General features: G+C 37.7%; 1 protein-coding gene across 1 annotated transcript in view; it reads right to left on the reverse strand.

Moving 5' to 3' along the window:
* Positions 1-26,554, reverse strand: part of LOC129270931 (dihydropyrimidine dehydrogenase [NADP(+)]-like) — a 33,624-nt gene that overhangs the window by 4,440 nt on the left and 2,630 nt on the right. Inside the window, exons 2-15 of the mRNA XM_064106925.1 lie at positions 26,438-26,548; positions 16,612-16,782; positions 14,412-14,573; positions 13,498-13,776; positions 13,143-13,338; positions 12,420-12,589; positions 7,978-8,188; positions 6,873-7,057; positions 4,394-4,609; positions 3,648-3,881; positions 2,941-3,145; positions 1,830-2,092; positions 1,078-1,254; positions 464-610 (exon numbers count right to left, since the gene is read on the reverse strand). Coding sequence (XP_063962995.1) covers positions 464-610; positions 1,078-1,254; positions 1,830-2,092; positions 2,941-3,145; positions 3,648-3,881; positions 4,394-4,609; positions 6,873-7,057; positions 7,978-8,188; positions 12,420-12,589; positions 13,143-13,338; positions 13,498-13,776; positions 14,412-14,573; positions 16,612-16,782; positions 26,438-26,548 — 2,727 coding nt within the window. The remainder of the gene's footprint in view (positions 1-463; positions 611-1,077; positions 1,255-1,829; positions 2,093-2,940; positions 3,146-3,647; positions 3,882-4,393; positions 4,610-6,872; positions 7,058-7,977; positions 8,189-12,419; positions 12,590-13,142; positions 13,339-13,497; positions 13,777-14,411; positions 14,574-16,611; positions 16,783-26,437; positions 26,549-26,554) is intronic.

Here is a 26,554-nt window from a genome sequence, read left to right on the forward strand (position 1 = left end):
TCAGGAGGAAAATTATAGTCAATTGTCACAGAAAACCTAAATTGTTATGGGAGGGGCCTTCCTTGATAAAAATTTGTGAATAAATTGCTAAATTCCTGTGCCCCCCCCCCCCCCGATATCTTTGACCTGCCCATAAGTCTGATAAAATCATCATTCTGGTCTCACTTTCTTTTTGTTTTCAGACACACAAAATGGGTCTGTAAAGAGATTCATCTGATTCGGTAGAACTCAAATCAAACAAATTTTCATCATTTCACAATCAATTTTGTTTTTACCTTGTGAGCTTATGCCTACTGGTTTCGGTAGGCTTCTTCAGACTAGTGCTGACTCACTGTAGATAGGGTATTATCGGCACCACGGCAGTCCGAGCAGGCAAAAGCTCACAAGGTCAAAACCAAATTGATTGTGAAAAGATGAAAATTTGCTTCATTTGACACAAAAAGTGTTTTCTTCATTCACTCACCCTGATAGTTGGGATAGGTTTCTTGGGTTGTCTAGCAGGTCTCTGGGCTTCGGGCTGCTCATCATCACCAGTCAGGTCTAGGTTGCGTTTGTAGGAAGCCACCGCCTTTATCCTCTCCTCTTGGTAAGGACCAAAGGATGGAAGATGCTATACAGAGAGAAAAAGAAGCACCTTGCATTTACCTTCATAACAGCAAAGCTCTTCCAAGTAATGAACAAAAATTTCCAACAATTTGCGCAATGATGAAATGTTGTCTGATTTATTATGCAGAAACGGGTATCTTTGTCAAATATATATTCCATCACTGCCGTGATGAATTTTCAAGATGTCCTGTTCTTCTTGACTCATATCTAGTGTCTGCATTATCATTATCATTGACATTTTACACAACTTGTAATAATGAAAATCGTATTCATCACCTTCATGATGATGATCATCGTCATCATTGTCATCATCATCATCATTACCAACTTCATCATCATCATCATCATCACCATCATCATTATCATAATCAACATCACTATCTTCATCATCACAATCATCACCACTACCACCACCAGCAGCACTGCCACCATCACCACCAACACCATCATCATCATTATTCCCGACTTCACCTTGCCAATGACGTCGGCCACCCTGACTGGCTTGCCTTTCTGGTGCCTGACCGTAGGTGGGCTCTGACCATCCCAATCTCCTAGTCCGTCCAAACTCTCCAGGTACAGCAATGCCTTCAACCCTGTCACATAGTCCTCTATCAATGTGAAGTCTTGGTTCTGGATGGCACTGCACACCTGGACAAGGAGAGCAGAGCCCCGTAAAACAAAGGTTAGTGATTTAATCGCCAATTTGAAAGAACAATTCTGATTGGTTCCTGGTCACTCTACTGAACAAAGTGCGCATGCAAGGATGATCTTGATAGGCCATTTCATTTAGTGATTAATTGCTAACCTTTCCATTACGAGGCCCTTATGTTGACTGGGTTTTAACTCTAAGCAAGCAAAAGTCACAAAAGAGCACCACATCCGTATACATGTACATGTATAAGATTTAAGAGCCAAGTTGATGGGTAATTCGGAATCTGTTTCTGTCAAGTGACAAGTTGCTACTACTCTCTTGTCAATTATTGTATATATGGCAAATATTTTATTTTTAAAAGTTATTAAAAAATACAATCAATTCTCGTAACATTTGTTTCCATTGCCATTTGGTCCATTTACCATTTTGTCTAATTTCAAGTTAGGCTGTACCCATTGGCCCATATTCTCAGAAAGAAGTTTAAATTGTACCTCGGGTTAAAGACTGTAGTCTATCTTAAATCAGAACATCTCCCGGAAGAGGAAATGGATACCAAATCCTTCAAGCATACCTGAACAGCACTAGCCCCTGCATGGAGGAACTGCAAGGCGGCTTCTGCGGAGTCGATGCCTCCGGTGGCAAGGATAGGGAAACCGGGGATATTATTTGCTATGGCGGAAACAGCCTTGAGTGCGATGGGTCGGATGGCGTTGCCAGAGACTCCTCCGTACGTGGTCTTCTTCTGCTTGCCGATGGCCGGCCAGGCGTTGGAGTTGGCCTTCAGCCCCATGAGTCCGGATACCGTGTTGGTGGCGGTTACCCCGTCAGCATTGCCTGCACAAACCAAGATAATGGAGGTGGGTGTTATTGAAATTCTGCATCATGAACCTAAATATGCTGCTGTATTCAGAGCCATGTTGGACAACTAGCATCAGCAATCTTGGAACTTTTATTATGATATTCTTGCAGATTGTGATATAATCAAAATCTGTGCTTCTTCCAATAAAGAACAAAACATCAAATTAAAAATAATAAGAAATTCTGAGATAATCAACACATGAACATGTTTACTTGTTCTAACATGTAAATCATACTTTCCTCTTTCCAATAAAGATCAACATATCAAATTGAAAATAAGAGAAGGTGATCTAGGAACATCAACAAAATAATTACATTTCCAGGGTCTATCAAAGATGGATTGTAAGTCATACCTTGCTTTTTTCAATAAAGAACAAAGTATTAAATTGAATGTAAATGATCTAAGACAATCAACGAGTCATTATGCTAACAGGATCTAAGATGTAAAGATGGTAGAGGAATGGATGGTACATTAGGGAGTTCTCACAACCACTACGCAGACGCTTTCTGGAACGTAGAGAATATATTGTCGAAAGCCCTATATAACAAAGCAGTCTTTGTCGAAAAACAGTGAACCAAAACAGCAGTGTCATCCTGGACCCTTGACAAACAACATATTTGCAATTTTCCGTCCGGTCCGAATCTTAGAACGATCTGCTGTTCCGGTTCATCATTTTTTTTATGAAGACCTATACCTCTCAGCTGTTCGTGATCTGACTTGCATTTTCAATAGATTTACCATGTTGCAGAATCTGTCCCTGTTGCCATTGTGAAAACTCCCTAATATCTTAAAGGGAAGGTGCAAATATCAAATGTCATCGTACCTTCTTTGGCTGCTCTGGCAATGTCCACAATGTTGGTCACGTTGGGTGTCAGCTTGGCGAAGAAGGGAATCTTGATCGCTGCTCTCACCCAGCGGCAGATGTTCAGAACAAGCTCCGGATCCTGCCCACATGCGAGACCCATTCCCCTCTCACCCATACCATGAGGGCAAGACAGGTTCAACTCTAGGGCATCGGCACCAGCTTCCTGTCAAGGTCAGAGTTCAAAGGTCACAACGATCAATTAATTGCTAATGTTAAGTACAAGCTCTGGGCTTGTCCACATGCGAGACCCATTCCCCTCTCATCCATACCATGAGGGCAAGACAGGTTCAACTCTAGGGTATCGGCACCAGCTTCCTGTCAAGGTACAAAGGCCACAAAGATCAGTTGAAGGCTATTGTTAAGTAGTACAAGGTCAAGGGTCATATGGTGAAGGTCATTTCATTGCAAATTATCTTTAAACTTGCTATAATGATACAGTGCACATTAATTATACTGCATTCACCTGAGGTGAGGTAAATGGGTACCTGGCAGGAATATTCCTCAAAATGTTTGTGCACCATGGGATGGCCAGTCAGGCTATAGCCAGGGTAATGACGTGGGCGCCTTTTGTATCTTTATTTTGTTTCGTGAAACACAGTCAAATCACCCGTCAGGCTGCTGTCATATGTTTTGATAAAACTTGGATCTTTCGATCATGAACAAACCTCAGACATCTTGGCCAGTTTGGTCCAGTCATCCTTGTTGAAGCTGCACATGATACTCGCGATGACGATGCGATCGGGGAAGTCCCTCTTGAGCTCTGTGACAATCTTACACCAGTACGCAGCAGTCTTCTCACTGATCAGCTCAATGTTGAGGAACGACCCCTGACCTGGCCCGTACATGTTCCCGGAGGTGGTCCCGCGGACGATGCGAGGCGATATGTTGGTCACAAAGTCCTGATGATACAAAGAAAATACAGTGAGAGGCAGATGGACTATCTAAATTGCAGAAACTAGGATAGTGCAAAACTATCAAAATTTGGTGGAAATTTTTTCAATGTCTTATATGCATACAAAACACAATGCAGTCATATTGAAAATAACAATGTGCCTCGGAATCGATTACTTCTAGATAGATGGCGCTATATAAATAATTCTTCTTTTTCTTACTCTTCTTCTTCTTCTTGTGGGTCAAATCCTCTTCTAAAAGTTAGCTAGCCTTTCATAGGATATACAGTACATGTACATGCAGAGGCAGATTCAGGCGGGGTGCAGGGGACACCCCCCCCCTTCAATAGTTTGAGAATCACACACTGAAGATACATATTACTTACATCTCATTCTTAGAAAATTATCATCTTCCCTAACTCTTTTACAAAATGTGCTCTTTGTGCCCCCTATATTTCAAAATCCTCTACATGTACATGTAATTGTAACATGATGCAGAGAGATAGAAATCGCACACTGACCTTATCCAACGAGTATGTCTTGGTGACGGCGAAGCCCCATCCTGCTTCAAAGGCACGTCTGATCATGGGGGCAGAGGTGGTGGGCGGGGCACTGGCCAGCCCATAAGGGTTAGGGAACTTGAGTCCACATATGTCCACGCTGGTGTCTACCAGGTCAATAGGGGTGTAGAATTTAGGCAGGGCAGGGGTACTGGGAACCGGTATGCCATGAAGAGACTGAAGAATATAAAAAGTATTATGATTTAAGATCACCATCATCATCATTACCATCACCATAATCATCATCATCACCATCATCACCATCATCATCATCATCTCCACCATCAACATCATCACCATCATCATCTTAACCACCATCATCATCTTAACCACCATCATCATCTTAACCACCATCATCATCATCATCACCATCACCACCATCATCAACATCATCATCATCATCATCACCATCATCATCTTAACCACCATCATGATCATCATTATTATTATTTTTTGTAATTCATACTTTTTATCCAGAGCAAACATAACAAAATATTTATGATAAGGCAGATCATATATTTAACATTATCATTCATAAATCATTAATTTGACACATAAGAACAAGCAGGACTAGTACAGAGAATTCATGTCGAAATTCATTACTGTGATACTCAAACACGAGCAGAACTACTGAAGCATGTTCAGGCCAGACATGTGTGCAGTCCCATAAACTAATTTCTGTGTGCAGTGCCGCAATAAGCACATGTACCTTATTGCATCAGTGTATTTTGTTATCAACATGACAAAACCGGATATGTTCAAGCTATCCACCTCTCCAAGTTGTGTATGAAATTCAGTTCATGATAGCTCCTTTCACACAGAATGGAAACTTGTAGATAAACCGTATGTGAAAAGACACTGATAGTTTTTTGCAAATACATTTGGTTTCACAATTGTTTGTTTCTTTGTTCTCTTCATTATAGATGGAAACTACAACTTAATTTTAGATCTTGAGCACACAAGCAAAACTTCAAGTTCCTTTCATGCTGTATGAAGCAAGCACTCATGCTCACATGACCAGAGCTCTAAAATTATCTCTTTATTTTATACCAATATACAATTCAATGGAAAAGAGATAAGACACTCCACACAGACTTATATCATTGATTCTGTGTGTCTACGATTACATAATTTCCCATATAAATTACATAATACACCAAATATCTAACAAATTTTAAGAATTGAAGGTAGACTTTGCACCCCTTTGTGTAGAAAGAGATATTTTTCAGCAGTTCTTCACAGGATAACTCTGCCAATCTGAGCATTGTATAAATTTCATTCACTAATTTTTTTAATTTTTCATTCATTCATTGATTCATGCATGATATGCATGCATGTATTCGTTCGTTCGTTCGTTCATTCATGTTCATTCATTCATTTATTTGAAACAGAGGGTTGTGGGTTCGAATCCCAGCCTAGCGTAATTTCCTTTGGCAAGAAATGTATCCACATTGTGCTGCACTTGATTCAGGTGAGGTGCCCGGTAGGATTTATTCCTTTAACGCTTTAGCACCTATTAATATGGCGGCTCAGCTACAGCTGGGGTAATATGATACCAAGTATTAATGCACAGTTGAGTATATACACATAGTAACTGCGCTTTATAAATGGACATATTCTGTTATTCTATTATAATTGATCTTAAACCTTTTTGTTCATACTCACTCTTTTATCCGCTTCTGTTTTATGTAAGCACCCACTGGATAGGGTCAAATGGTCTTCATTGACTACAGTAATTCAGTTAACTTTATTTGACCCTGGCAGTCCAGTGGGTGCTCAATCTATACTCTGTTATGTTTATTATGTGTTGTACTTCACTGTACCAATTTCTATACTTTTCACTGCCGAAATTAATAATAATAATAATAATAATAATATTATTATTTATTCATCTATTTATCCATTCATTCCTTCATTCATTCATTCATTTATTTTTCATTTATTTATTTGTTTGTTCATTCATTCATTCATTTGAAACAGAGGGTCGTGGGTTCGAATCCTAGCCTAGTGTAATTTCCTTTGGCAAGAAATTTATCTACATTGTGCTGCACTCGATCCAGGTGAGGTGAATGGGTGCCCGGTAGGATTTCTTCCTTGAACACTTTAGCACCTATTAATATGGCGGCTCAGCTACAGCCGAGGTAATATGATACCAAGTATCAATGCACAGTTGAGTATAATTATGCACATAGTAACTGCGCTTTATAAATGGACATATTATTATTATTATTTACTTATTTATTTATCCATTCATTCATTCATTTATTTATTTGTTCATTCATTTGTTTGTTTGTTTGTTCGTTCATTCATTCATTCATTATTTTTTATTTTATTTTTTTTCATTAATTTTTATTTTGTATTTTTTTTGGTGGGAGGTAATCTCTCAATAACAGTTACCCTTTATAAAATGATGAATATTCCACAAGACTTTATAAATCACCTGTAGGTATTTGTGCATGAACCAAGCGGCTGTCTTGCCGTCGTTGACCGATTCCACTGTGGTCTGAGCGACGCCTCCCAAGTCTCCCCCACAGAATGCCCACGGTTCACTGGACTGCATGGTGTCTGAGGATACCTCTGGGAGACCCCACTTATTGAAGGTGATCGGCGACAGAGCTGCCTTGACTGGAGAGTGAAATTAAAGAAATAAAGAAGAGTATTTGATAGATAAATGCCAGTTGGGGAAACAATTTCAAAATGAGTTTGGTCAGAATCTATAAATCAAATGACCACTAATAAGAGTCTGAATATTCAAAAAAAAAATGAGGCAAAGGATTCTGGAAGAAATTGTTTAATGTAATTGCAGCTCTAGATATTAGCAAAACAAGCATGGTATTCCAGCCTGACGTAGGAATTTTTTAAAGCACTTATAATACACTGTCCCACATGTGCTTATCTATGTTGGTGATCTTCAGAGTGATCGTTTTTCAGCTTTGATTTCATGATTTCACAAAGATCGGTCAATGAAACTGTACCGAATCTAGATCTACAATATATAGAGTCAATTAACCCTGGTTTCACAGACTTTTCATGAAATCAGTGGTTACAGCATCTTCTTTAATTCATCTTTAATGAAGGCTAATTTAAAGAAACCATCAGTGTGACCTTTCAAGTTCTTCCTAATAAAGTTGGTTAACAAAATTGTAGTAAAAAGGAGCACTTCCAAAGGGTTGCTCTACAGACGTAACCCTAATGGTCCCAAGTTACGCCCACTCAAAATTCTTTTGCCATAAATCTGTAACGAGAAAGGTTTGCATTGTGTTGTTTCATGACCTTTGCTTGCAAATTTCATTTATAGCCAAAATACAAAGTGAGTCAATATTTTACTTTTACTAATGAAAATTCAATAAATTTTTCATGTTTATGATTGGAAATATATCGCAGTCAATTTTCATTGAAAGAAAAATGACAAATCAATACACAAGAAATTAGAAGATAAAACATAAAAACATTTTGATATCAATAATTTTAATTGCCACCCCCCCCCCCACTGCGAGACTCAAAATAGCATTCCCTTCATGTACAGATTTGATTCATCGACCAACCTTCTTCATTGAGCAGAGTAGACCCAAACGCAGAGATGATAAAATCAGCCTTGAGACGGGTCGTTTGTTCCTCATCTTCTATCCAGTTATCCTCATCATCTTGTTCCGTTCGGCAGAGCTCAAGAGCAGCGATGCGTCCACCCTTTAGAATCACCTTGCGGGGCGAGAGGAATGGCATGAACTCGCATCGCTCTTCTTTCGCAACATCCATCTACAAGAGAAGGAGACAATCAAGGCCTTTTATCAAATCAAATCAATTGTATTACCGACTTAATACTGCATGGAAATGTGTGGTCATATATTACACCATCATTATAATTATATCCCCATCATCATAACTATCAACATATTCATTAAGATCACCATCACCATCATCATAAACATCCACATCAACATCATCTTCACCATCATCATCACCATCATCATCATCGTCATCGTCATCATCATCGTCATCATCATCACCATCACCATCATCATCATCTACACCATCACCATCATCACCATGATCATCATCATCATCAACATCATCTTCACCATCTTCACCATCATCATCATCATCCAAATCATCACCATCATCATCAACATCATCTTCACCATCATCATCATCATCATCATCACCACCACCATAATAAATCATCATCATCACCAACATCATCATCATCACCCATACCATAATCCATTATCATCATCATCATCAAAATCATCATTACCACCACTACTTTCATCATATCATATCACCATTACACAATTAAAATAGGTAAGCAAATATTCTCTCCAGTACACAAACCACATAGGACCAAACATACTCATTCTTTACACATACTACTACTTTTTCAAGCTTCAATTGAAGTGAACTTTGAACTATCTATTTGCAATAGCCGCAATTGTAGGCACAACTAAGTAAATTTGGTCAGGTCCATTGTTCAGTGTTTGAGACTTTCTGATGTGAATAGCGCCAAGTTAACTGAAAGTTTGTATAATGTGAAACTAACCACCCTATTTATTTTCATTGACCTGACTTTATGCCTCTGAATGTCTGATGGTCTGTTTACTAAAAACTTCTAGGACATGATCAACTGTATGAATAGATGTTCACCAAACTGATAACTTAAGTTTTCACACTTGAGCTGTTGCATTTAAAAAACATCATTTGCAAAGTTTTTAACATTTGAAACTACATAAGCACAGGCAAAAAAGGTGTCCAAATAAAAACTCACAAATGTATTAAGAGTCTACTCTTCTGCTCCTGCTACTACTCTATTCGCCCACTCAATCCCGCATTCTCTCACCTTCTCAAGCCTGCCTTACTACCCAGCTTTCCACTCCTCCTGGTGGGTGCTTCATAAAGCTGTTCGTAAGTTAAGAGCGACTTTAAGAACGACTGGTGATCCCTTCTTCAGGTAAGTTGTATATTGAATTGGCGATGGTTTAGCGCGTAAGAAAGGATCACCAGTCGTTCTTAAAGTCGCTCTTAACTTACGAACAGCTTTATGAAACGGCACCCTGGTTGGTGTTTCATTAAGCTGTTCGTAAGTTAAGAGCGACTTTAAGAACGACTGGTGGTCCCTTCTTCAGGTAAGTTGTATATTGAATTGGCGATGGTTTAGCGCGTAAGAAAGGATCACCAGTCGTTCTTGAAGTCGCTCTTAACTTACGAACAGCTTTATGAAAACGGCACCCTGGTTGGTGTTTCATAAAGCTGTTCGTAAGTTAAGAGCGACTTTAAGAACGACTGGTGATCCTTTCTTACACGCTAAATAAGAAAGGTGAACATCATTTACCACAAGAAAGGATCACCAGTCGTTCTTAAAGTCGCTCTTTACTTACGAACAGCTTTATGAAACGGCTACCTGGTTTACTGACTACACTCATTTTGAAAAGAATACTCTACTTTAAAACCTCCACTTTCTCGCCTTTCCAATTCACCTCCAATTCTATCCACTTCTCTTATCTCAGTCCTTTTCCAGGACTTTACACATGGTGTACCATAAACCTCTTCCGCGATATCTATTCACGCGCCTTGCTTATTTTCTCAGCCTGTGACAAAAATGCATTAATTGGTTTCCTGAAGCCTGGGTTTAACTTTATAGGCCATGCTCTAAACTCAAGTGTTGAAATCATGGGAAGCCAAGAGGTATTCATGTTCACATTACATGTTTTCTAACTTCACTTGGCTCTTTCCTCATGTATTAATGATGAAGAGAACAAATTCAAAAATTATTCCCAGTCAGTTATGAATGATTTGAGTGTCAAAATTGAGCTGATAAATTGAACTGTACTGTTCATAGAGATATGTGTGAAAATTGGCTATCCATAATCAAACCACTACTTGAAACCAGGTGGGTGTTTCATAAAGCTGTTCGTAAGTTAAGAGCGACTTTAAGAACGACTGGTGATCCTTTCTTGTGGTTAATGATATATTCATGGGCGATGGTTAAGGACGTAAGATAGGATCACCAGTCATTCTTAAAGTCGCTCTTAAAGGTCAAGTCCACCCCAGGAAAATGCTAAATTGAATTAATAGAGAAAAATCAAACTAGCATAGTGCTGAAAATTTCATCAAAATCGGATGTAAAATAAGAAAGTTATGACATTCTAAAGTTTCACTTATTTTTCACAAAACAGTGATATGCACAACTAGGTGACTCAGTCGATGATGTCCATCACTCACTATTTCTTTTGTTTTTCATTGTTTGAATTATACAATATTTCATTTTTTATAGATTTGACAATAAGGACCAACTTGACTGAACCATATAGTATCAAACAATGCTAATTCCACATGTTCAGGGAATAATTAATCATTGTATCACTTGACAATGAGGAGAAAATTCGAATTTTTCATATTTCATATAATAAAATACAAAAGAAATAGTGAGTGGATGACGTCATAATTTCCTCATTTGCATACCAGCCAGGATGTGCATAAATAACTGTTTTGTGAAATTAAGCGCAACTTTAAAATGTCCTAACTTTCTTCTTTTACATCCGATTTTGATGAAATTTTCAGTGTTATGCTTGTTGGATTTTTCTCTTTTTATTCAAATCAACTTTTTGTTGGGGTGGACTTGTCCTTTAACTTACGAACAGCTTTATGAAACGGCCCCCAGGTGGGTGTTTCATAAAGCTGTTTGTAAAGTTACGAACGACTTTACGCACGACTGGAACATGTTCTTGGGTCATACATTGTAACTCAATTACATAGGGATATCACTTAGCACAAGAAAGGATCACCAGTCGTGCGTAAAGTCATTTGTATCTTACGAACAGCTTTATGAAACACCCACCAGAGTTCAGAATATGGGACATTGAGTTTATCATCTGATATTACATTCGACTTTACAAACAAATAAAAGAAAACAACGGTCACATGAAAAAAAAAAGTTTCTCTAACACTGTTTTTGCATGACTAAAATTTGAACTATATTTCAACTTTATCGACTTTTCATACGTGGTCCATGTGTTTTTTTTTTTCTATTTACTTCAAGAAGTTTGCCTTTCACACAATCACACTGTGCAAACCTTATAAATCTATATTCAAAAGCAAGCAATCTTCCTCAACATATAGTGACACAGACTGACAATGACATGATGGATGATACCAATGACATAACATGAAAACTATCAAAGCTTGTCAGCTTCAGCCAGCATAAGTTGGGAGTAAAAATGTGGTAAACCTCAACCTTGACAAGTAGAAATGTTAAAATCTTTTAGAATGAATAAACTATGTGGGTAGCCAATCATCTATAAAGGGTGACTCCTTTTTAAAACTACCTGTAGATATATCTGACAGTAGTAAAAATATTTTTTATTTCGGAAGAAAAACGAAAACGGGGGGGGGGGGGGGGTGAAAATAAGCAGAAGGAAGAATGGACGAGAAGGGACAGGAGGTGGGAGGAGTAGGAGAGGTGGGAAATGAAGAACAAGGAGTGAAGGGGTAGGGAGAGAAAGAAGAAAGATGTGAAAAGAGGAAAGAAATAGGACCATGAGGATTCAAGTGGTAGTAGGGGTTGATGATGATGGTGATGATGATGATGATGATAATGATGATGATGGTGGTGGTGGTGGTGACGATGATGATGATGGAGAAGATGAGGATCGAGGAGTGGAGGAGCTTGAATAGGAAGGAAGGGGTAGGGAGAGAAAGAAGAGGAAGCGAAAAAGGAAAGAATAGGACAATGAGGATTCAAGTGGTAGTAGGGGTTGATGATGATGGTGATGATGATGATGGTGATGATGATAATGATGATGATGATGGTGATGATGATGATGATGGTGATGATGATGATGACGATGATGGTGGTGGTGTTGATGATGATGATGATGACGATGATGACGATGATGATGATAATGGAGATGGTGAGGATTGATGACGACCATGAAGATGGTGTTAACACCATAATCAACAAAACAAAAATAACAAATGTGAATGAAGCTTTTACCTCTTCGGGAACAGCTCGTATGGTTGTGAAACCCTTGCGGAATACAATGAAGACACGTCTAGCCCCGCAGCGGAGGGCTGATGTAGCACAATCAAAGGCGGTGTCCCCTGCTCCTAAGACTATCACACTCCCATGGAGCTGTGGTAGAGAAGACTTGCAAGCACACATTCCTATGAAAATGACAAGGGTAAAATAGAATCTATTAACCAATAAATAAATGACATTTCATAATAAACTACACGAAGATAGCTCCAGAGAAGCAATAAACTTTCCAGAGTGGCGGAGAGTATCAAGATTCCCCCCTCAGTAAACCGGTCATCCGATACCAGAGTTGCGCAACAAACAGCACCCCATCTGGCAAGATGTTTGCAGCTTTTCCGCTTGGACCAGTATTAATGGAATACACTTGTAACATACAAACATACTTTAGACAAAAAACTTATATATGATTTAATTCATTATCGATGTTCTATTTCATGAAGAGCAAGAATAATGATGATTATGAATTTTCATGCTGTAAATAATCTGATTATGAATGAATGCCTATTATAGAACAACAGACATGCCAACACGACAAGGACAACAATTCATACACTTCATTCAGATACAAAATCAAGTTTTGTCAAATTCTGTTATTTCAAAACACTTCTATAGCAATATTTTTACCATTTCAAAGATCGCAAGAACAAAAAAAAAACATCCTGTACTATTTGGTTATCATACCTGCTTTACTGGCCACAGATACTTTGGGTAAGAAATCCTTGGACGTGTAAAAACCCTGTTCAACAGTCAGGTCCTGGAAGATCGATGCCCTCTTTGCCTCGGGAAGGCCAATTCCTAAAAAGACAGCTTCATAGCCAGTACTTCTTAGAGATTCTAATGTCATGTTGTTCATACCGAGACCCTTTTTCAGCTCGACCTGGGGAGAACAAACAACAAAGGATGAGGTGCTGTGGATATGAACTTTCTTTGATTAAATGTCAACAGAACTGAGCTACACGTGTTAATAGAATCTCAGAGGAGGTTATACCCCAAATGTGCATTTTCTCTACTCCCTGGGGAGTAATGAATTACTTACCTTAACTCCAAGGTCTTTCATCTGATCCACCTCAAAGGATACCACCTCGTAAGGCAGCCTGAACTGTGGAATCTCGGAGGAACTCAGACCCCCGATGTACTCCTCCTTCTCGAAGACAGTCAGGTCGGTGTATCCCAGACGGGCCAGGAAGGTGGCACAGCTGATGCTGGCAGGTCCGCACCCGATCAGGGCAACCTTGGAATGGTAGCTGTCTGGTAGGTCGGCGGGAGCTGGAAGGGCGGGGTCCTGTATTTGGGGTATCTTCATCTCCTTGAAGATCTGTGGGAATATCACAGAGTCAAGGATTGGACACACAATCAGACTGTACCAAACAGTACAATTATGAGATTTTTTTTCTTCAGAATACCAGCACAGCGATAATAATCATGATGCACAAGATATTTAGAATGACATAGATCTGCATATGGTTTTAATGCCAGAAAGAATTTCATCAAAATACAAAATAGAATAGAAAAAAGAGAATTGGAAAAATAATATATCTGACAATAAAAGGCATATAGGGTTAAACAACAAATATGACTATTTATAAGTGCTATTCTGTTGGGATACGGATGAATCAAAATCTATACAAGAATCGAACAGATTACATGTTCCTTTACGCGCATCTGGTGTAAATGGCATTAAGGAGTGAAACTACTAATCATATGTCATCGACAAGGGATCGGCCCTTCCAAAGGGGAATACATACATCGAGGGTGTTTCACAGAGATTAAGTGCTAACACTTAAATGCTGACGTGCACACGATATGAAACGCCCAATCTTATCAATGCGCAGTAGTGCGCGTCTGCTGTGATGCCTTTTATATTGCACAAACAATGAAATTTAAGTGCAACTCTCTCAAGTCAGACTAATCCCTTTGTGACACCCCAAGATTTCCAAGGGCACATCTCACCTCTGTGGCAAACTGCTGAAGGCCACCGATGTTGATGGGTCCCTCCTCCGAAGCGTAAAGGTTGCAACCCCCGACACAGAGGTCGCTGGTAGGACACACCATACCACAGGTCAGGCCCAGGGGATTGTCAGAGAAGATAGCTTTGGAGGCTCCGTAGTAGTTCTGCAAAGGGGTTGGGAATCAAGGGAGCATTCCTACAGTCATTGATTTCCACTGACTAATTTGTTCTCGGCCAATCGGATGCAAGGATTACCAGTAGCTTACAACATCACTGACAAAAATCTTCATATAACACTCCCCAGGCAGGTGTTTCATAAAGCTGTTCCTAAGTTACAAGCGACTCTACAAGAGACTGGTGACCCTTTCTTAGGTCAAGTTAGGTGCTACATCATCATCGATAAATATTTGGTGTATATCACTTACCCAAGAAAGGATCACCAGTCGTTCGTAAAGTCGCTTGTAACTTAATACTAACAGCTTTGTGAAATGCTCCCCAGGTAGAAAGAGGAACGATGTATGGGAATGAGATCACTGACATTACAAATGTGAGCCTGGTGGGTGTTTCATAAAGCTCTTCGTATAAAGTTAAGAGCAACTTTAAGAACGACTGGTGATCCTTTATTGTGGAAAATAGTATAAAGCAAAATGTTAATTGGAAATGGTTTAGCGCGTAAGAAAGTCGTTCTTAAAGTCGCTCTTAGCTTACGAACAGCTTTATGAAATGGCCCACAGATGTTTAATGTTGATCTGTCAGATGGTTCTTCCTTATTCTACCCACTTTTCTCTTCTCTGCAAATTCTGTGTTCTTTGATATTCTAAACATCAAAATTCATGTTCATCGATAAAAGGCCCCAAATATATGATAAGGCTATATTAAAGAATATCATGGAAAAGACAAAGGTATCTTTTGACGAAGATTTGTTATAATAACAAATGCACAAAATCTAAACCAAGTTTACTATCAGCCAATCAAATTGAACAATTTCAGTACTTAGCTTTTAACTGTTATTGCAAATTTGTTATTTGTAAAAAGTGTTTTTTTATCAACATTTTTTTTTTTTAATGTTATTGCACCATGCTGATGGGGAATGACTCCTTTGCAAAATATGAAATTCCATTATTTAAAAAATCCATGATTACATAGCATTCATGATAATGAAAATGACACCTTTGATTTATCCTCTGATATATTTTCATCACCATAATGATATACTTGTATTAAAATATTTTCTCAGTTATTACAGGGGGTGTTTCATATAGCTGTTCGTATAGTTACGCACAACTTTACGCACGCCTGGAACATATTCTTAGGTCATATATCAATTATACAGGGATATCACATAGCACAAGAAAGGATCACCAGTCGTGCGTAAAATCATTTGTATCTTACGAACCGCTTTATGAAACACCCACCAGGTCAATTTATGTGCAATCTCTTCGTTAATGTAAAATAACTCTTAAATTTAAAAACAAAAACATTTTGATTGGTCAATGGTTGGTCTTTTTTATAAAATGCATATATGCAACAATGATCCTAATTGGCCAATGCTGTTTTGTATATCTAGATAGAAGCTACGTGTCAATGACATCACTTAACATTATTATGTAGACAGGATGTTGTATACTGACTACCCAGTAAAAGATAAACTTGGGTTCTGGTCATGTGGCAAGGTGGACGGAACTGATCCAAGGCAGAGGTTAATATTACCTAACATCCTCCTTAACATACGTTTCTTTATGAAAGAGGAGAACATAAGAGGATCAAATTGTTGATAAATTCACAGTAAAACTTCCCTCCAAAAGTTTTTGCTCTACATAATGAATGATTTGAATAACAAAGTTAGTATACCCTGCCCCAAAAGAAAAAAAAACAACTCCAAAACATCATACATGAGAACGGTCAAGTACAATCCTTCTTCGTACTAGGGACCATTTGACAAAAATATCATTCCTTCTTTACATCAACTGATAGGGAAAGCTTACACATTTTAAATACTGTGGTTTCAAACCTCAATAACAAGATTAATCATTCATGATGATATTGCACACAATCATACCATATGGCAATAGGAAATTCAACAAAAATGCCACATGTCAACTTTCACTATGTCAATTCAATACATTTATGTACCGGTATCAATAAAGTGAATATATTGCAGGTAATAATTAGCACAAATTAATCATGTAAATGTCTTCATACCCTGTTTGCGATGCTTGTGATGAATGCTTTGATGTCTAGCTGGGTGGGGCAGCTCTTCTGACAAGGGGCGTCGGCACACTTCAGACACCGGGCTGCCTCCCGCATCGCCGCCCTCTCACTGAGGGTTGTGTGCTTCACATCGTCAAAGTTATTGTCAAGGTCTCCGCATGTCTATGATAGAAAAAATAGAAGGTACATACATGTATATACATGTGCTAATTAGAAAAGCATCTATCTGGAATACATGAAATCTTAAAGGAGAATGAAACCCTTGAAACCAGCTGAATCCATATCAAAGATAAAAATCAAAGAAACATATTGTTGAAAGTTTGAGGAAGATTGAATGAATAACAAGAAAGTTATGAGCATTTGAATATTGAGATCACTAATGCCATGTAGATCCTCCCATTGGCAATGCGACCAAGATCTGTGATGTCACACACGTACAACTCCCTCATTACTTTAGTACTTATTTCACTTATATTCTCACTTTTATAGAGTCTATATCACAATGTGAGGTGTTCTCTTTATGAGAGGACAAGTACAGAGGTTTCACAACATCATATCATTGATGAATCGTTTGTCATATGATTAGAATGAGCAAAAAGAGATGTTTTGGGGTATATTTTCAGTGTCCAAAAGGGGAGAGTTGTTCATCTGTGACATCATAGATCTTGGTCGCATTGCCAACGGGAGGATCTCCATAGCATTAGTGATCTCGACATTCAAATGCTCATAACTCTTCTATTGCTAGTCCTATTTTACTCAAACTTTTGTTGATCTTATTCTATGATTTTTCTACTTTCACAAAAGCTAACTTGCTCCAAGAGTTTCATTCTCCTTTAAGATTTGAATATCTTTAAAGGACCATGTCATACATGCATGTGCTGCACAAGTGGGATGCCCCTGGCAGTCTCACCTGCATTATGCAATACCAGTGGTGCTCACTTTGAAAATTAATGTTGAAAATTTCCACAGAACAACATTCATTTGATAAAAAAATGCTAAGTTTGTTTACCTCAAAGGACCTTTGGCCTTAATCATGTGTCCTGCAACTCATACAAGGTGATCAGTGATAATTGATGACCCTCATCTCCAATATAAATCCTTATACTTTAGATTTTTTTCAAGTTATAAAATTTCGAGAACTTAACCATGGTTCAGATTTCAATGTTGATACCATAACATAGTCAAATTTCATTGAGCCTGAATGAATGAGTGTGGATAAATTTCTTGCTGAAGGAAAACAAGCGATGGCTGGGATTCTAACCCATGTACATATAGATACCCAGTTATTCTATTTTTAAACTAGTCCGAACCTAAAATTTACTGGTCCCAGAAATAAAGAAAAACAAAAAAAAAATTAATTGCTCCAACCCCCCCCCCAAAAAAAAAAAATAATAAAATAAAATAAAACTATACATGAGAGCCAGTTCTCAATTTCGGGGAACTATTTTCATAATTTACAAAGGAGGAGAAAATATCATTTGTATCAGTTTGATATATTTTTAGGTCATGTCGGACCAGTATGTCTGAAAAGTTACTGGCAGCAATTTTTACTGGTCTGGGACCGTCGGACCGGTGCCAGTGTCGCGTACTGGTTAAAGCTTATAAAATCCAATGTACATGTAGATTCAATAGGCAGTTGGTTGTGAGAAGTAGACCCCCAATATTAAAAATACATATTTGTCTGTATGTCACATATCTGACAGATCCCAGGTTGTTGTGCCTCGATGTTTTATACAAAAAGGCTGGCAGAAAATGAAATTCTATCTCAGATCCTGGTGTTATTTACCATGATACAGCATCATAAAATGGAATCCTCCACTCCACACATTAAATATTGAATTTTCACTGGCACGACCAATTCCATTAGATTCTGTTTGCTGTCTCAAATGCACTTTCTTTACACAGCCCTGCAAATCTCATGCACCAACTCTCTTTTATACCTTTTTCATTTGCTTAAATTTTTAATGAGACTGTATGGGAAAATGCCTCTCCCATACGTAATGTCCCTTACATTTGTAATGATTTGCTCATCAAAATGAACAGTAGTTTCCTCTTGCAGTATTATGGATATTTTACTACTACTACTACTACTACTACTACTACTACTACTACCACTATCACTACACTAGGCCAAATCCACTTTGCACAGTGTTAATGGCATAATGAACAACAGAAGAGAGAGAAAAATATATTTGTTCCAAAATACTGTCAATTTCTCTTCAATTAATACAGGTATTTGAATAACTGGACAAAGGTTTATAGCAGGGATATCAAAAACTCAAAATGCAATTAATTGGAAATTTGACCCTACAGGGAAATGAAACCTTTGGAACAAGTGGGCTTATGTGGAAAGTTTGGAAACAGAAAAATCAAAGAATAACATCAAAGTTTGAAAAAAATCGGACAAATAAATAGAAAGTTATGAGCATTTGAATATTGCGATCAGAAATGCTATGGAGATCATCCCACTGGCAATGCGACAAAGATGTGTGATGTCACATGTGAACAACTTTCCCTTTGGTGGACTATCAACTACCCCCAAAATGTCTCTTTATGCTCTTTCTTTGGTGATATGGTGATACAAACTTTTTATCTATAATGTATTCTTAGAAAATCTGTATTACATGCCCTCCTATAGAAAGAATATATGATCTACTATTACATGTAGATGTAATAAAAGAGGCATTTATACCAAATTAATGAGAAAGTTGTTCACATGACATCACACATCTTCGTCGCATTGCCAATGTGAGGATCTACATTACAATAATGATCTAAACTTCAAATCCTCATAACTTTCTATTATTTATTTACTTTTTCTCAAACTTTTGTTGAGCTGTTTCTTTGATTTTTGTGTTTTCGCACAAGCTATCTTGTTCCAAAGGTTTCATTTTCCTCTATTTACCAATTGAGGAGAAACATGGGTTTCAGTACAGGGTCAAGTTTGTAGTTAAGGCCATGGCCATTCTTTTCCCTGTAGCCCTACGTTGTATTTGATACTGCTCGGCCTTCCTCTCCCTCGATCTTTCCCTCTCCACATTTCAATGCCCTATCTGCGGAATCCTTACAAATGATGGAATACTGTAAATTGCTCTCTCTGTAGCAGTATCTGGGTGTTCAACTGTGGATTTAATACCAGCCTCTCCCCCCCCCTACCCCCACCCCCTCCCTCTAGTACTCTACACGCACAGACTCATATTTGACACTTAAACCAATTGTACCATGTCTGGAGTGAAAACTAGCAGAAGCCAAGCTCTCTCTGTCTGTAGCCAGCCAGAGAACATAGTGAATCTAGTCTCACTACTTCAGACTCTGCATTATGCACTCTAAAAACTGTGAAAACAAAGGCCCGAATTTACAAAGGAATTTTAAACCCCCTCCTGGGTTTTTTAGTCCACGGTTTAAACCAGGAGGGGGTTTAAACCACCAAAAACCAGGAGCTAGGTTTTTTGTGAATTCGGGCCAATGGGTCTGTGTCTGCAGAATACCCCCCCCCCCCTTCCCTAAACAGGTCAAGTTAACACTCTGACCTGACCTTGTTCCAGATGTACTTCACACTGACCTAAAGTCACAATAGGGAGGTTTGATTTACGATGTACCTGTAGGAGAGGTACAAACTTCCTTTAAAGGACAAGTCCACCCCAACAAAAACTTGATTTGAATAAAAAGAGAAAAATCCAACAAGCATAACGCTGAAAATTTCATCGAAATCGGATGTAAAATATTAAAAGAAAGTTATGACATTTAAAGTTTCGCTTCGTTTCACAAAACAGTTACCGTATATGTACATCTCGGTCGGTATGCAAATGAGGGAACTGATGACATCACTCACTCACTATTTCTTTTGTATTTTATTATATTAAATATAAAACATTTTGATTTCCTCGTCATTGTCATGTGAAATGAAGTTTCATTCCTCCCTGAACACGTGGAATTCCATTATTTTAACATTTTGTGGTTCAGTCAAGGAGGTCCTAATTGTCAAATTCGTAAAAATTGAAATATTGTATAATTCAAACAATAAAGAACAAAAGAAATAGTGAGTGACATCATCGACTCTCTCATTTGGATGTAACTGACTCGTTCATGTAACTATTTTGTGAAAAATAAGCAAAACTTTGAAATGTCATAACTTTCTTATTTTACATCCGATTTTGATGAAATTTTCAGCATTGTGCTTGTCTGATTTTTCTCTATTGATTCAAATCAACATTTTTCTGAGGCGAACTTGACCTTTAAATTTGATTTCTAAGAGCACTAAAATAGCATATTTATTGTATACAGTGTACATGTATAAAGAAATCCCATTGGGCATAGACAGGCATTACAAAACTTGATCATATTCAGTGGGTGTGCACAATTTATGAATTAAAATAAATGGGCATGAAGGTGGGTGGGGGTTTAAACTGGGGGATTAAAAAAAAATTGTGCGTGTAAATTTGGGCCAATCAATCATTGAGAGTAAATATGCAGTATGTGTTCATACTGACCGTCAGTAATTTCATTTTGTACAGTGGTATTACATTGAACTTCACTTTGTGTTTTTAAGTCCCAAGTACAAGTAAACTACATGTACATAAAGGGACAAAATCTGGTTGAATCGGTGAATCAACATGGACATTATATTGTCATACTAATTGCTGATGGAATGGTGCATTTAATTAAACACACAGTCACTGTAAACTCTCAAACTCTGTTATTTACAATACAAAGTTGAAGGCTCTCCATGCATGAAGTAGAGCCAGGTGACAGATGTATAGGGGAAGTTTGTATGATTCAACCTCCATGAATTTCTATTCACAATCAAAATGAATATCTAATCATTGTGACAAAGAGTGCAACAGGATTCAATGGCAACCCATCCATTTGCATGACTTAATTTTAATTGGTACAGAGGTGTGGTAATATAAGATAAAAACTGAAACTAACGCAAGATGAGTGACGATACTTACCCTTTTTAACAAGTATGTCCTAGTTTCATGAAATATGCCCATATTATATAAATTTTCAAAGTAATGATGATGACATTTCAAAAACTGAAACTTGGTTTTATAGGATTTCAATGTTGACAACGCCGTCGGAAAAGCAGCGCCTATAGTCTCACTCTGCTTTGCAGGTGAGACAAAAATCTGCATGTACATGTATAGTCACGTATTGTATTACCGGACACTATTATGATTCCGGACGCGCATATTACTGCGTTCTAAAACAAATTCGTACCGTAAGACTTCCGCAATTCAATTTCACAGAGCAATACTTAGAACAAGATTGCAAAAACAAGGCGAAAAATCCAACTTTTACCTAATTATCTCTAAAAATGACAGAAAATGCTTAAAATATCATATAACATAGTTTTGTATTAACAATTGATATATTTTCTAACGGAAATATGGGCCTGATTTGCCGAATTTCAATCTCGTCCACTCCTTCGATCGAATGATGAGGTGTGGTGTATTGTGGGTGATCGTCGACGGCTAGTTCTCAAGGTACCCGTGCGCGAGGTTTACCGTGAGTAGAGCCGTCGATCGGCAGCGCATCGATAGAACTTGATGAGCGTCACATTACGAACGCGAGCATAATTATTATTGGAAAGTGCCATGGAACATGCAGCTAACAAGAAAAAATAAAATAAGTTATCAAACACGAATTTATTACCAACATCTGCTCAGATTCGATATAAAAAAAGCAAATAATACTTAGAATTTACTCATGATATGATATAAGAAGAAAAAAATCACAAAAATTTGTTCTGACATCATTATAATCAAGGATATCTTTACCTGTCTGGCGCGCGTCCGGAATCATGATGTAATTTGTCGCGCACGAAAATAATTGTTTTTCGTGGAGGGGTATGCGGCAAGTGCGATGTAAAGAAAATGGTTGGTAAATATAAAATAATTTTATCATATTCATGATTTTCATAATATTTGGAATAGCAAGTGTGAATTTTTCTTGATTGTATTTCCTCTAGTTGTCATTTTTAAAGCACTGAAATAAAGGTGTCCGGCAATAGGATACACTGCCATACATATTGGTGGGGGCTAAAGCCAGGGAAGGATTTAAAAATCTTTTTGTGTGACTTTGGGCCAATAAGTAGAAAAATGCAATATATTTCATTATCATTTTGGTACATATGTATATTGGTTTATTTGATTTGGAACAGTTTAATTCAAATTTCTTGAGACTGATGTCTCTGAACATAGGCCTGGGATAAATACCCTGTTTGCCATTTGGTTGTTCCTCAGGGTAAACAATTGTCTAGAACAATCAAGATTCAAGGATTATCGGAAATCACAAAAAGTTGGTCTATTTAGTTTTACATGACCTACCGTTGGTCACTTTAAATGAGCGAGCTGACTCAGTCGAGTGTCCCAGTACAGCACCCATGACGTGCACATCAATACAGCTGAATGATGCAAGGGTCGCCAGCACAGATACACTGTATCAGTGTTGAGTTATAATGTTTGGAAATTCATTAAATTTTAGCATAAATTTCATTTGTCATCTTGCAGTTTGTTTTCAAATATCAAAGATTATAGCCAAGTACTTTTGATAATCTAATGTCTGAAATCAGTAATCAACATCTGGCAAACATTGGATTAGTCATAAACTTGTGTAAAAAGTAGTATTCGGTTGCAGATTGTCGATTAACTGATCGAATGTACTGATGATTCATATTTACTCCCAGGCCTAATAATTCTGGTGATGTGTTTGTCACCAAGAGTATCTTTCAGGTAGATTCATGCTGTGAAACATGCAGGGCCTAAATTACCATTTCCATAGATACTTTTTGTCTGTATGACTTTTATTCTCTTTGGTTGTTGAAATCAAATGATAATTCTCAAAAATTATTATTTTTAATCAATATCCACCTTTTGTTTCTTACCACATTCAAGTTCATACAACTGTGCAGGGTTAAAAACTATTCTTATGAACACAAGCACTATTATGTTGATAGTGGCAAGTTACTTTCTGTGTTGAATGATAATGAACAAAGGCAGATTAGTATGGCGGCTTGCAAGGGATTTTCTTTTTTTAATTTAATAAAGGGAAAGGGAAATTAGTCCTTTCTCATATTTGATGGGGGGGAGGCTGATACAGACAAAATATAACAGAACAACAAACGTTTTTATTCTGGCACCAAAAGTTCTGTAAGTATAAGTGTATAAATGACTACATGTATAATCAAACTCGGCCTTTAAAAAGAACTGAACAGTTTCAGATATAAAACTTTCAAGAGTCTAGAGTTGTTACATGCACAAAAGAAAAGACTGTTAAAAATTGCCGGCAATCCGTGAGAAACTTCTCCTTCAGAGTTTTCCTTTCCAAACATTTTGCACTCTTCTATTGACGCGCCCAGCACCTGACCAAGCTCAATCAATGACTTTGAAGCAATTTCTTTTCAAGCTTGGTTAGACAAAGAGGACCCCCTATGAAAGCAGAGCTGTCACTGTTCACATCCTCTTTGATTCTCCTTTATTATTGTTGCAACAATGCAATCATTTTTTTAGGAATTCGACTGTGCTGACCTCGCCTTTAGAGACTGGAGTACATAATAGGGCCAAACATACAGCATTCGAAATATATGAAATGCCGTATTTTACACAGGGAAGATTGTAGAAATTTTGTCGTTCATTCATTCCTGTCGTTTTTGGCACACACTCGTGACATGAATAGGCATCAGGGGAGAATTTCACCAACACTTTTTGTCCAACAAGTTGTCAGATCTTACAACTTTCCTTGATTTTGATTGGCTGAGAAACACTGTTACTATGGTAACTGTTGGATAAAACAAGACTCTGTCAGATAAAACATCCGACAAGTACTTTAACAAAATGTTACCCTGACCTGATAGGCATACATGTAGCTTGACATATGTTTCTCCATCAAAATGAAGAAAATAAATCAAAGAACTGGAAATAACAACTCACTGTTTTAAAGTTCTGCCAATGACCAATTGCCAAATGGCTTCTTCGGGCAAATGACAATCATCATTCCCCACAGAAGCCAACTGGTAATTGTGAAACATCGCAACAGTGAGATGAACATACATGTACCCCCAGTTCTTTTGATTTATTTTCTTCATAAACATCATGACTGGATGAAAAGAAGCTACATCAGTTTTTTTTTCTCCATCAAACTTCTGTTGTTATTTTTCTACTTTTACACTTTAATTTAAGCCGATCGTGGCAGGACATGGCCCAATGCTGGTATACCGGCATTTGGTCTCCAGGTACCTCAGGGTGCTACATAAGCACTTGCCCGATTGCCCGGGGCAAGTAAAAGTTAGTTGGGCAGTGTTTTGAAGTAAAGACCAAAAGTACTTGCCCGAATCGGGCAGGTCAAATTCTCACAGTAGAATTACCCAAATTAGGGTCGATATTATATATCGAACCTAAACTTGGTCATATTGAGCAAGATAAAATCACTTTGTAAAAAAAATGCAAGAACAAGGTACTGTACATCAGTTCATGTCAAAAAAAAAAAGGTCAATGGTTTATAAAACCGCAATATTTTCGTTTGAAGAGGTAAAACTTTTTTTTCAAGGATTTTTTCAGGCAAATGAAATAGATTTTCGGGCAACTATATTCCAACTATTTAAAAATTTACTTGCCCGACAGGGCAAGTGCTTCTAAAAAGTTATGTAGCACACTGTACCTGCTTGTCTCCTTCTGTTAGATCTCATCTCACATGGTCTAGACTCTAACCCTTGTTCACTTGTCATTTCATGTGCAGTGTAGCACATTTACCAGTTTGACTATCAAATTTCCAGTTAGATTATACCAATTTCGTGTAATATCCACTTGGTTTTGCACCGCTTTATGATAGATGAACCGTACATGTACATCTGAACAAATTTTCATTTGAAAAACTGCAAAATATTAAGTAAATGAAGTGGATATTTGACCATGTGGGCATTAGACTAAATAACAAGTAGAAAGTGGGTATTAGACCGAGTGTAGAGTGGACCAAATGGCTATTAGACCAAGCTGATACTTGATAGTAGACTAAATGGGTTTTAATAGCCAATGTGGTATCAATTATACTGTAGTATTTGAAAAGTACATGTAGACGAAATATAAAATATCAATGCCAATGCTGGCCTTCAATTGCATTTTTTGCATACATGTGTACAATAACACGTATAAGTTAAACCTTAATCATATTAACGTCTAGAGCAACCAAGCTTAGCAACATTTTAAGTGTTTTGAAATATAAAACTACATGTATGCTAATAAATAAATTTGATAGCTTCTCGGACGTGAGAAAATTATTGGAGGGGATACACTTAAAACATCACAATGATTTCAATATAATTTTACAACTCGTAAGATCGATGCCAATGACTTCATTATGTCACCCAGCAACTTACATGTATTGTGATAAAAGGCGGTTGCACAGCAATCACACATTTCATGTAGTTTGGTCAAATCATAGGTCCATGGTCAAATTGACCCATCCTGTCAGTAAGTAGGATTCATGAGTTAAGCTTACAGGCTTTAAAAAGACAATTCTAGAGACATTAATCGAGGCTCCACACTTTTTTTTGATGGCCCAAATTTTGCACCAAAATGATCCATTTCACATTCTTGGTGGCCCTAAAACAATAGAAAACATTACAATTTACAAAAACTCTGGTAGCCCAACTGGACCACCAAGTGTGGGCTTTTGCAGAATTTTGGTGGCCCTACCCTCATTTTTGGTTGCCCCGGGCCACAGCTATTGTCGAGCCCTGCATTAATTGAAATGAAAAGGGATGTTGGGTGGGGGTGGGGGTAGGAGGGGGGGGGGAATCATCTACATTAGGCCTACTTACCGCACATGATTTTGGTCCATTGCGCTTCCAGTACTTCCTGTTTTCTTTGGTTGTTTTGGTCACGACCACTTTAGCATGGGATGGAACGGTTGGGTTCAGGGCCAACAAATTCTACAA

Source organism: Lytechinus pictus, chromosome 11 (genome assembly GCF_037042905.1).
Source record: "Lytechinus pictus isolate F3 Inbred chromosome 11, Lp3.0, whole genome shotgun sequence".
Classification (NCBI taxonomy): domain Eukaryota; kingdom Metazoa; phylum Echinodermata; class Echinoidea; order Temnopleuroida; family Toxopneustidae; genus Lytechinus; species Lytechinus pictus.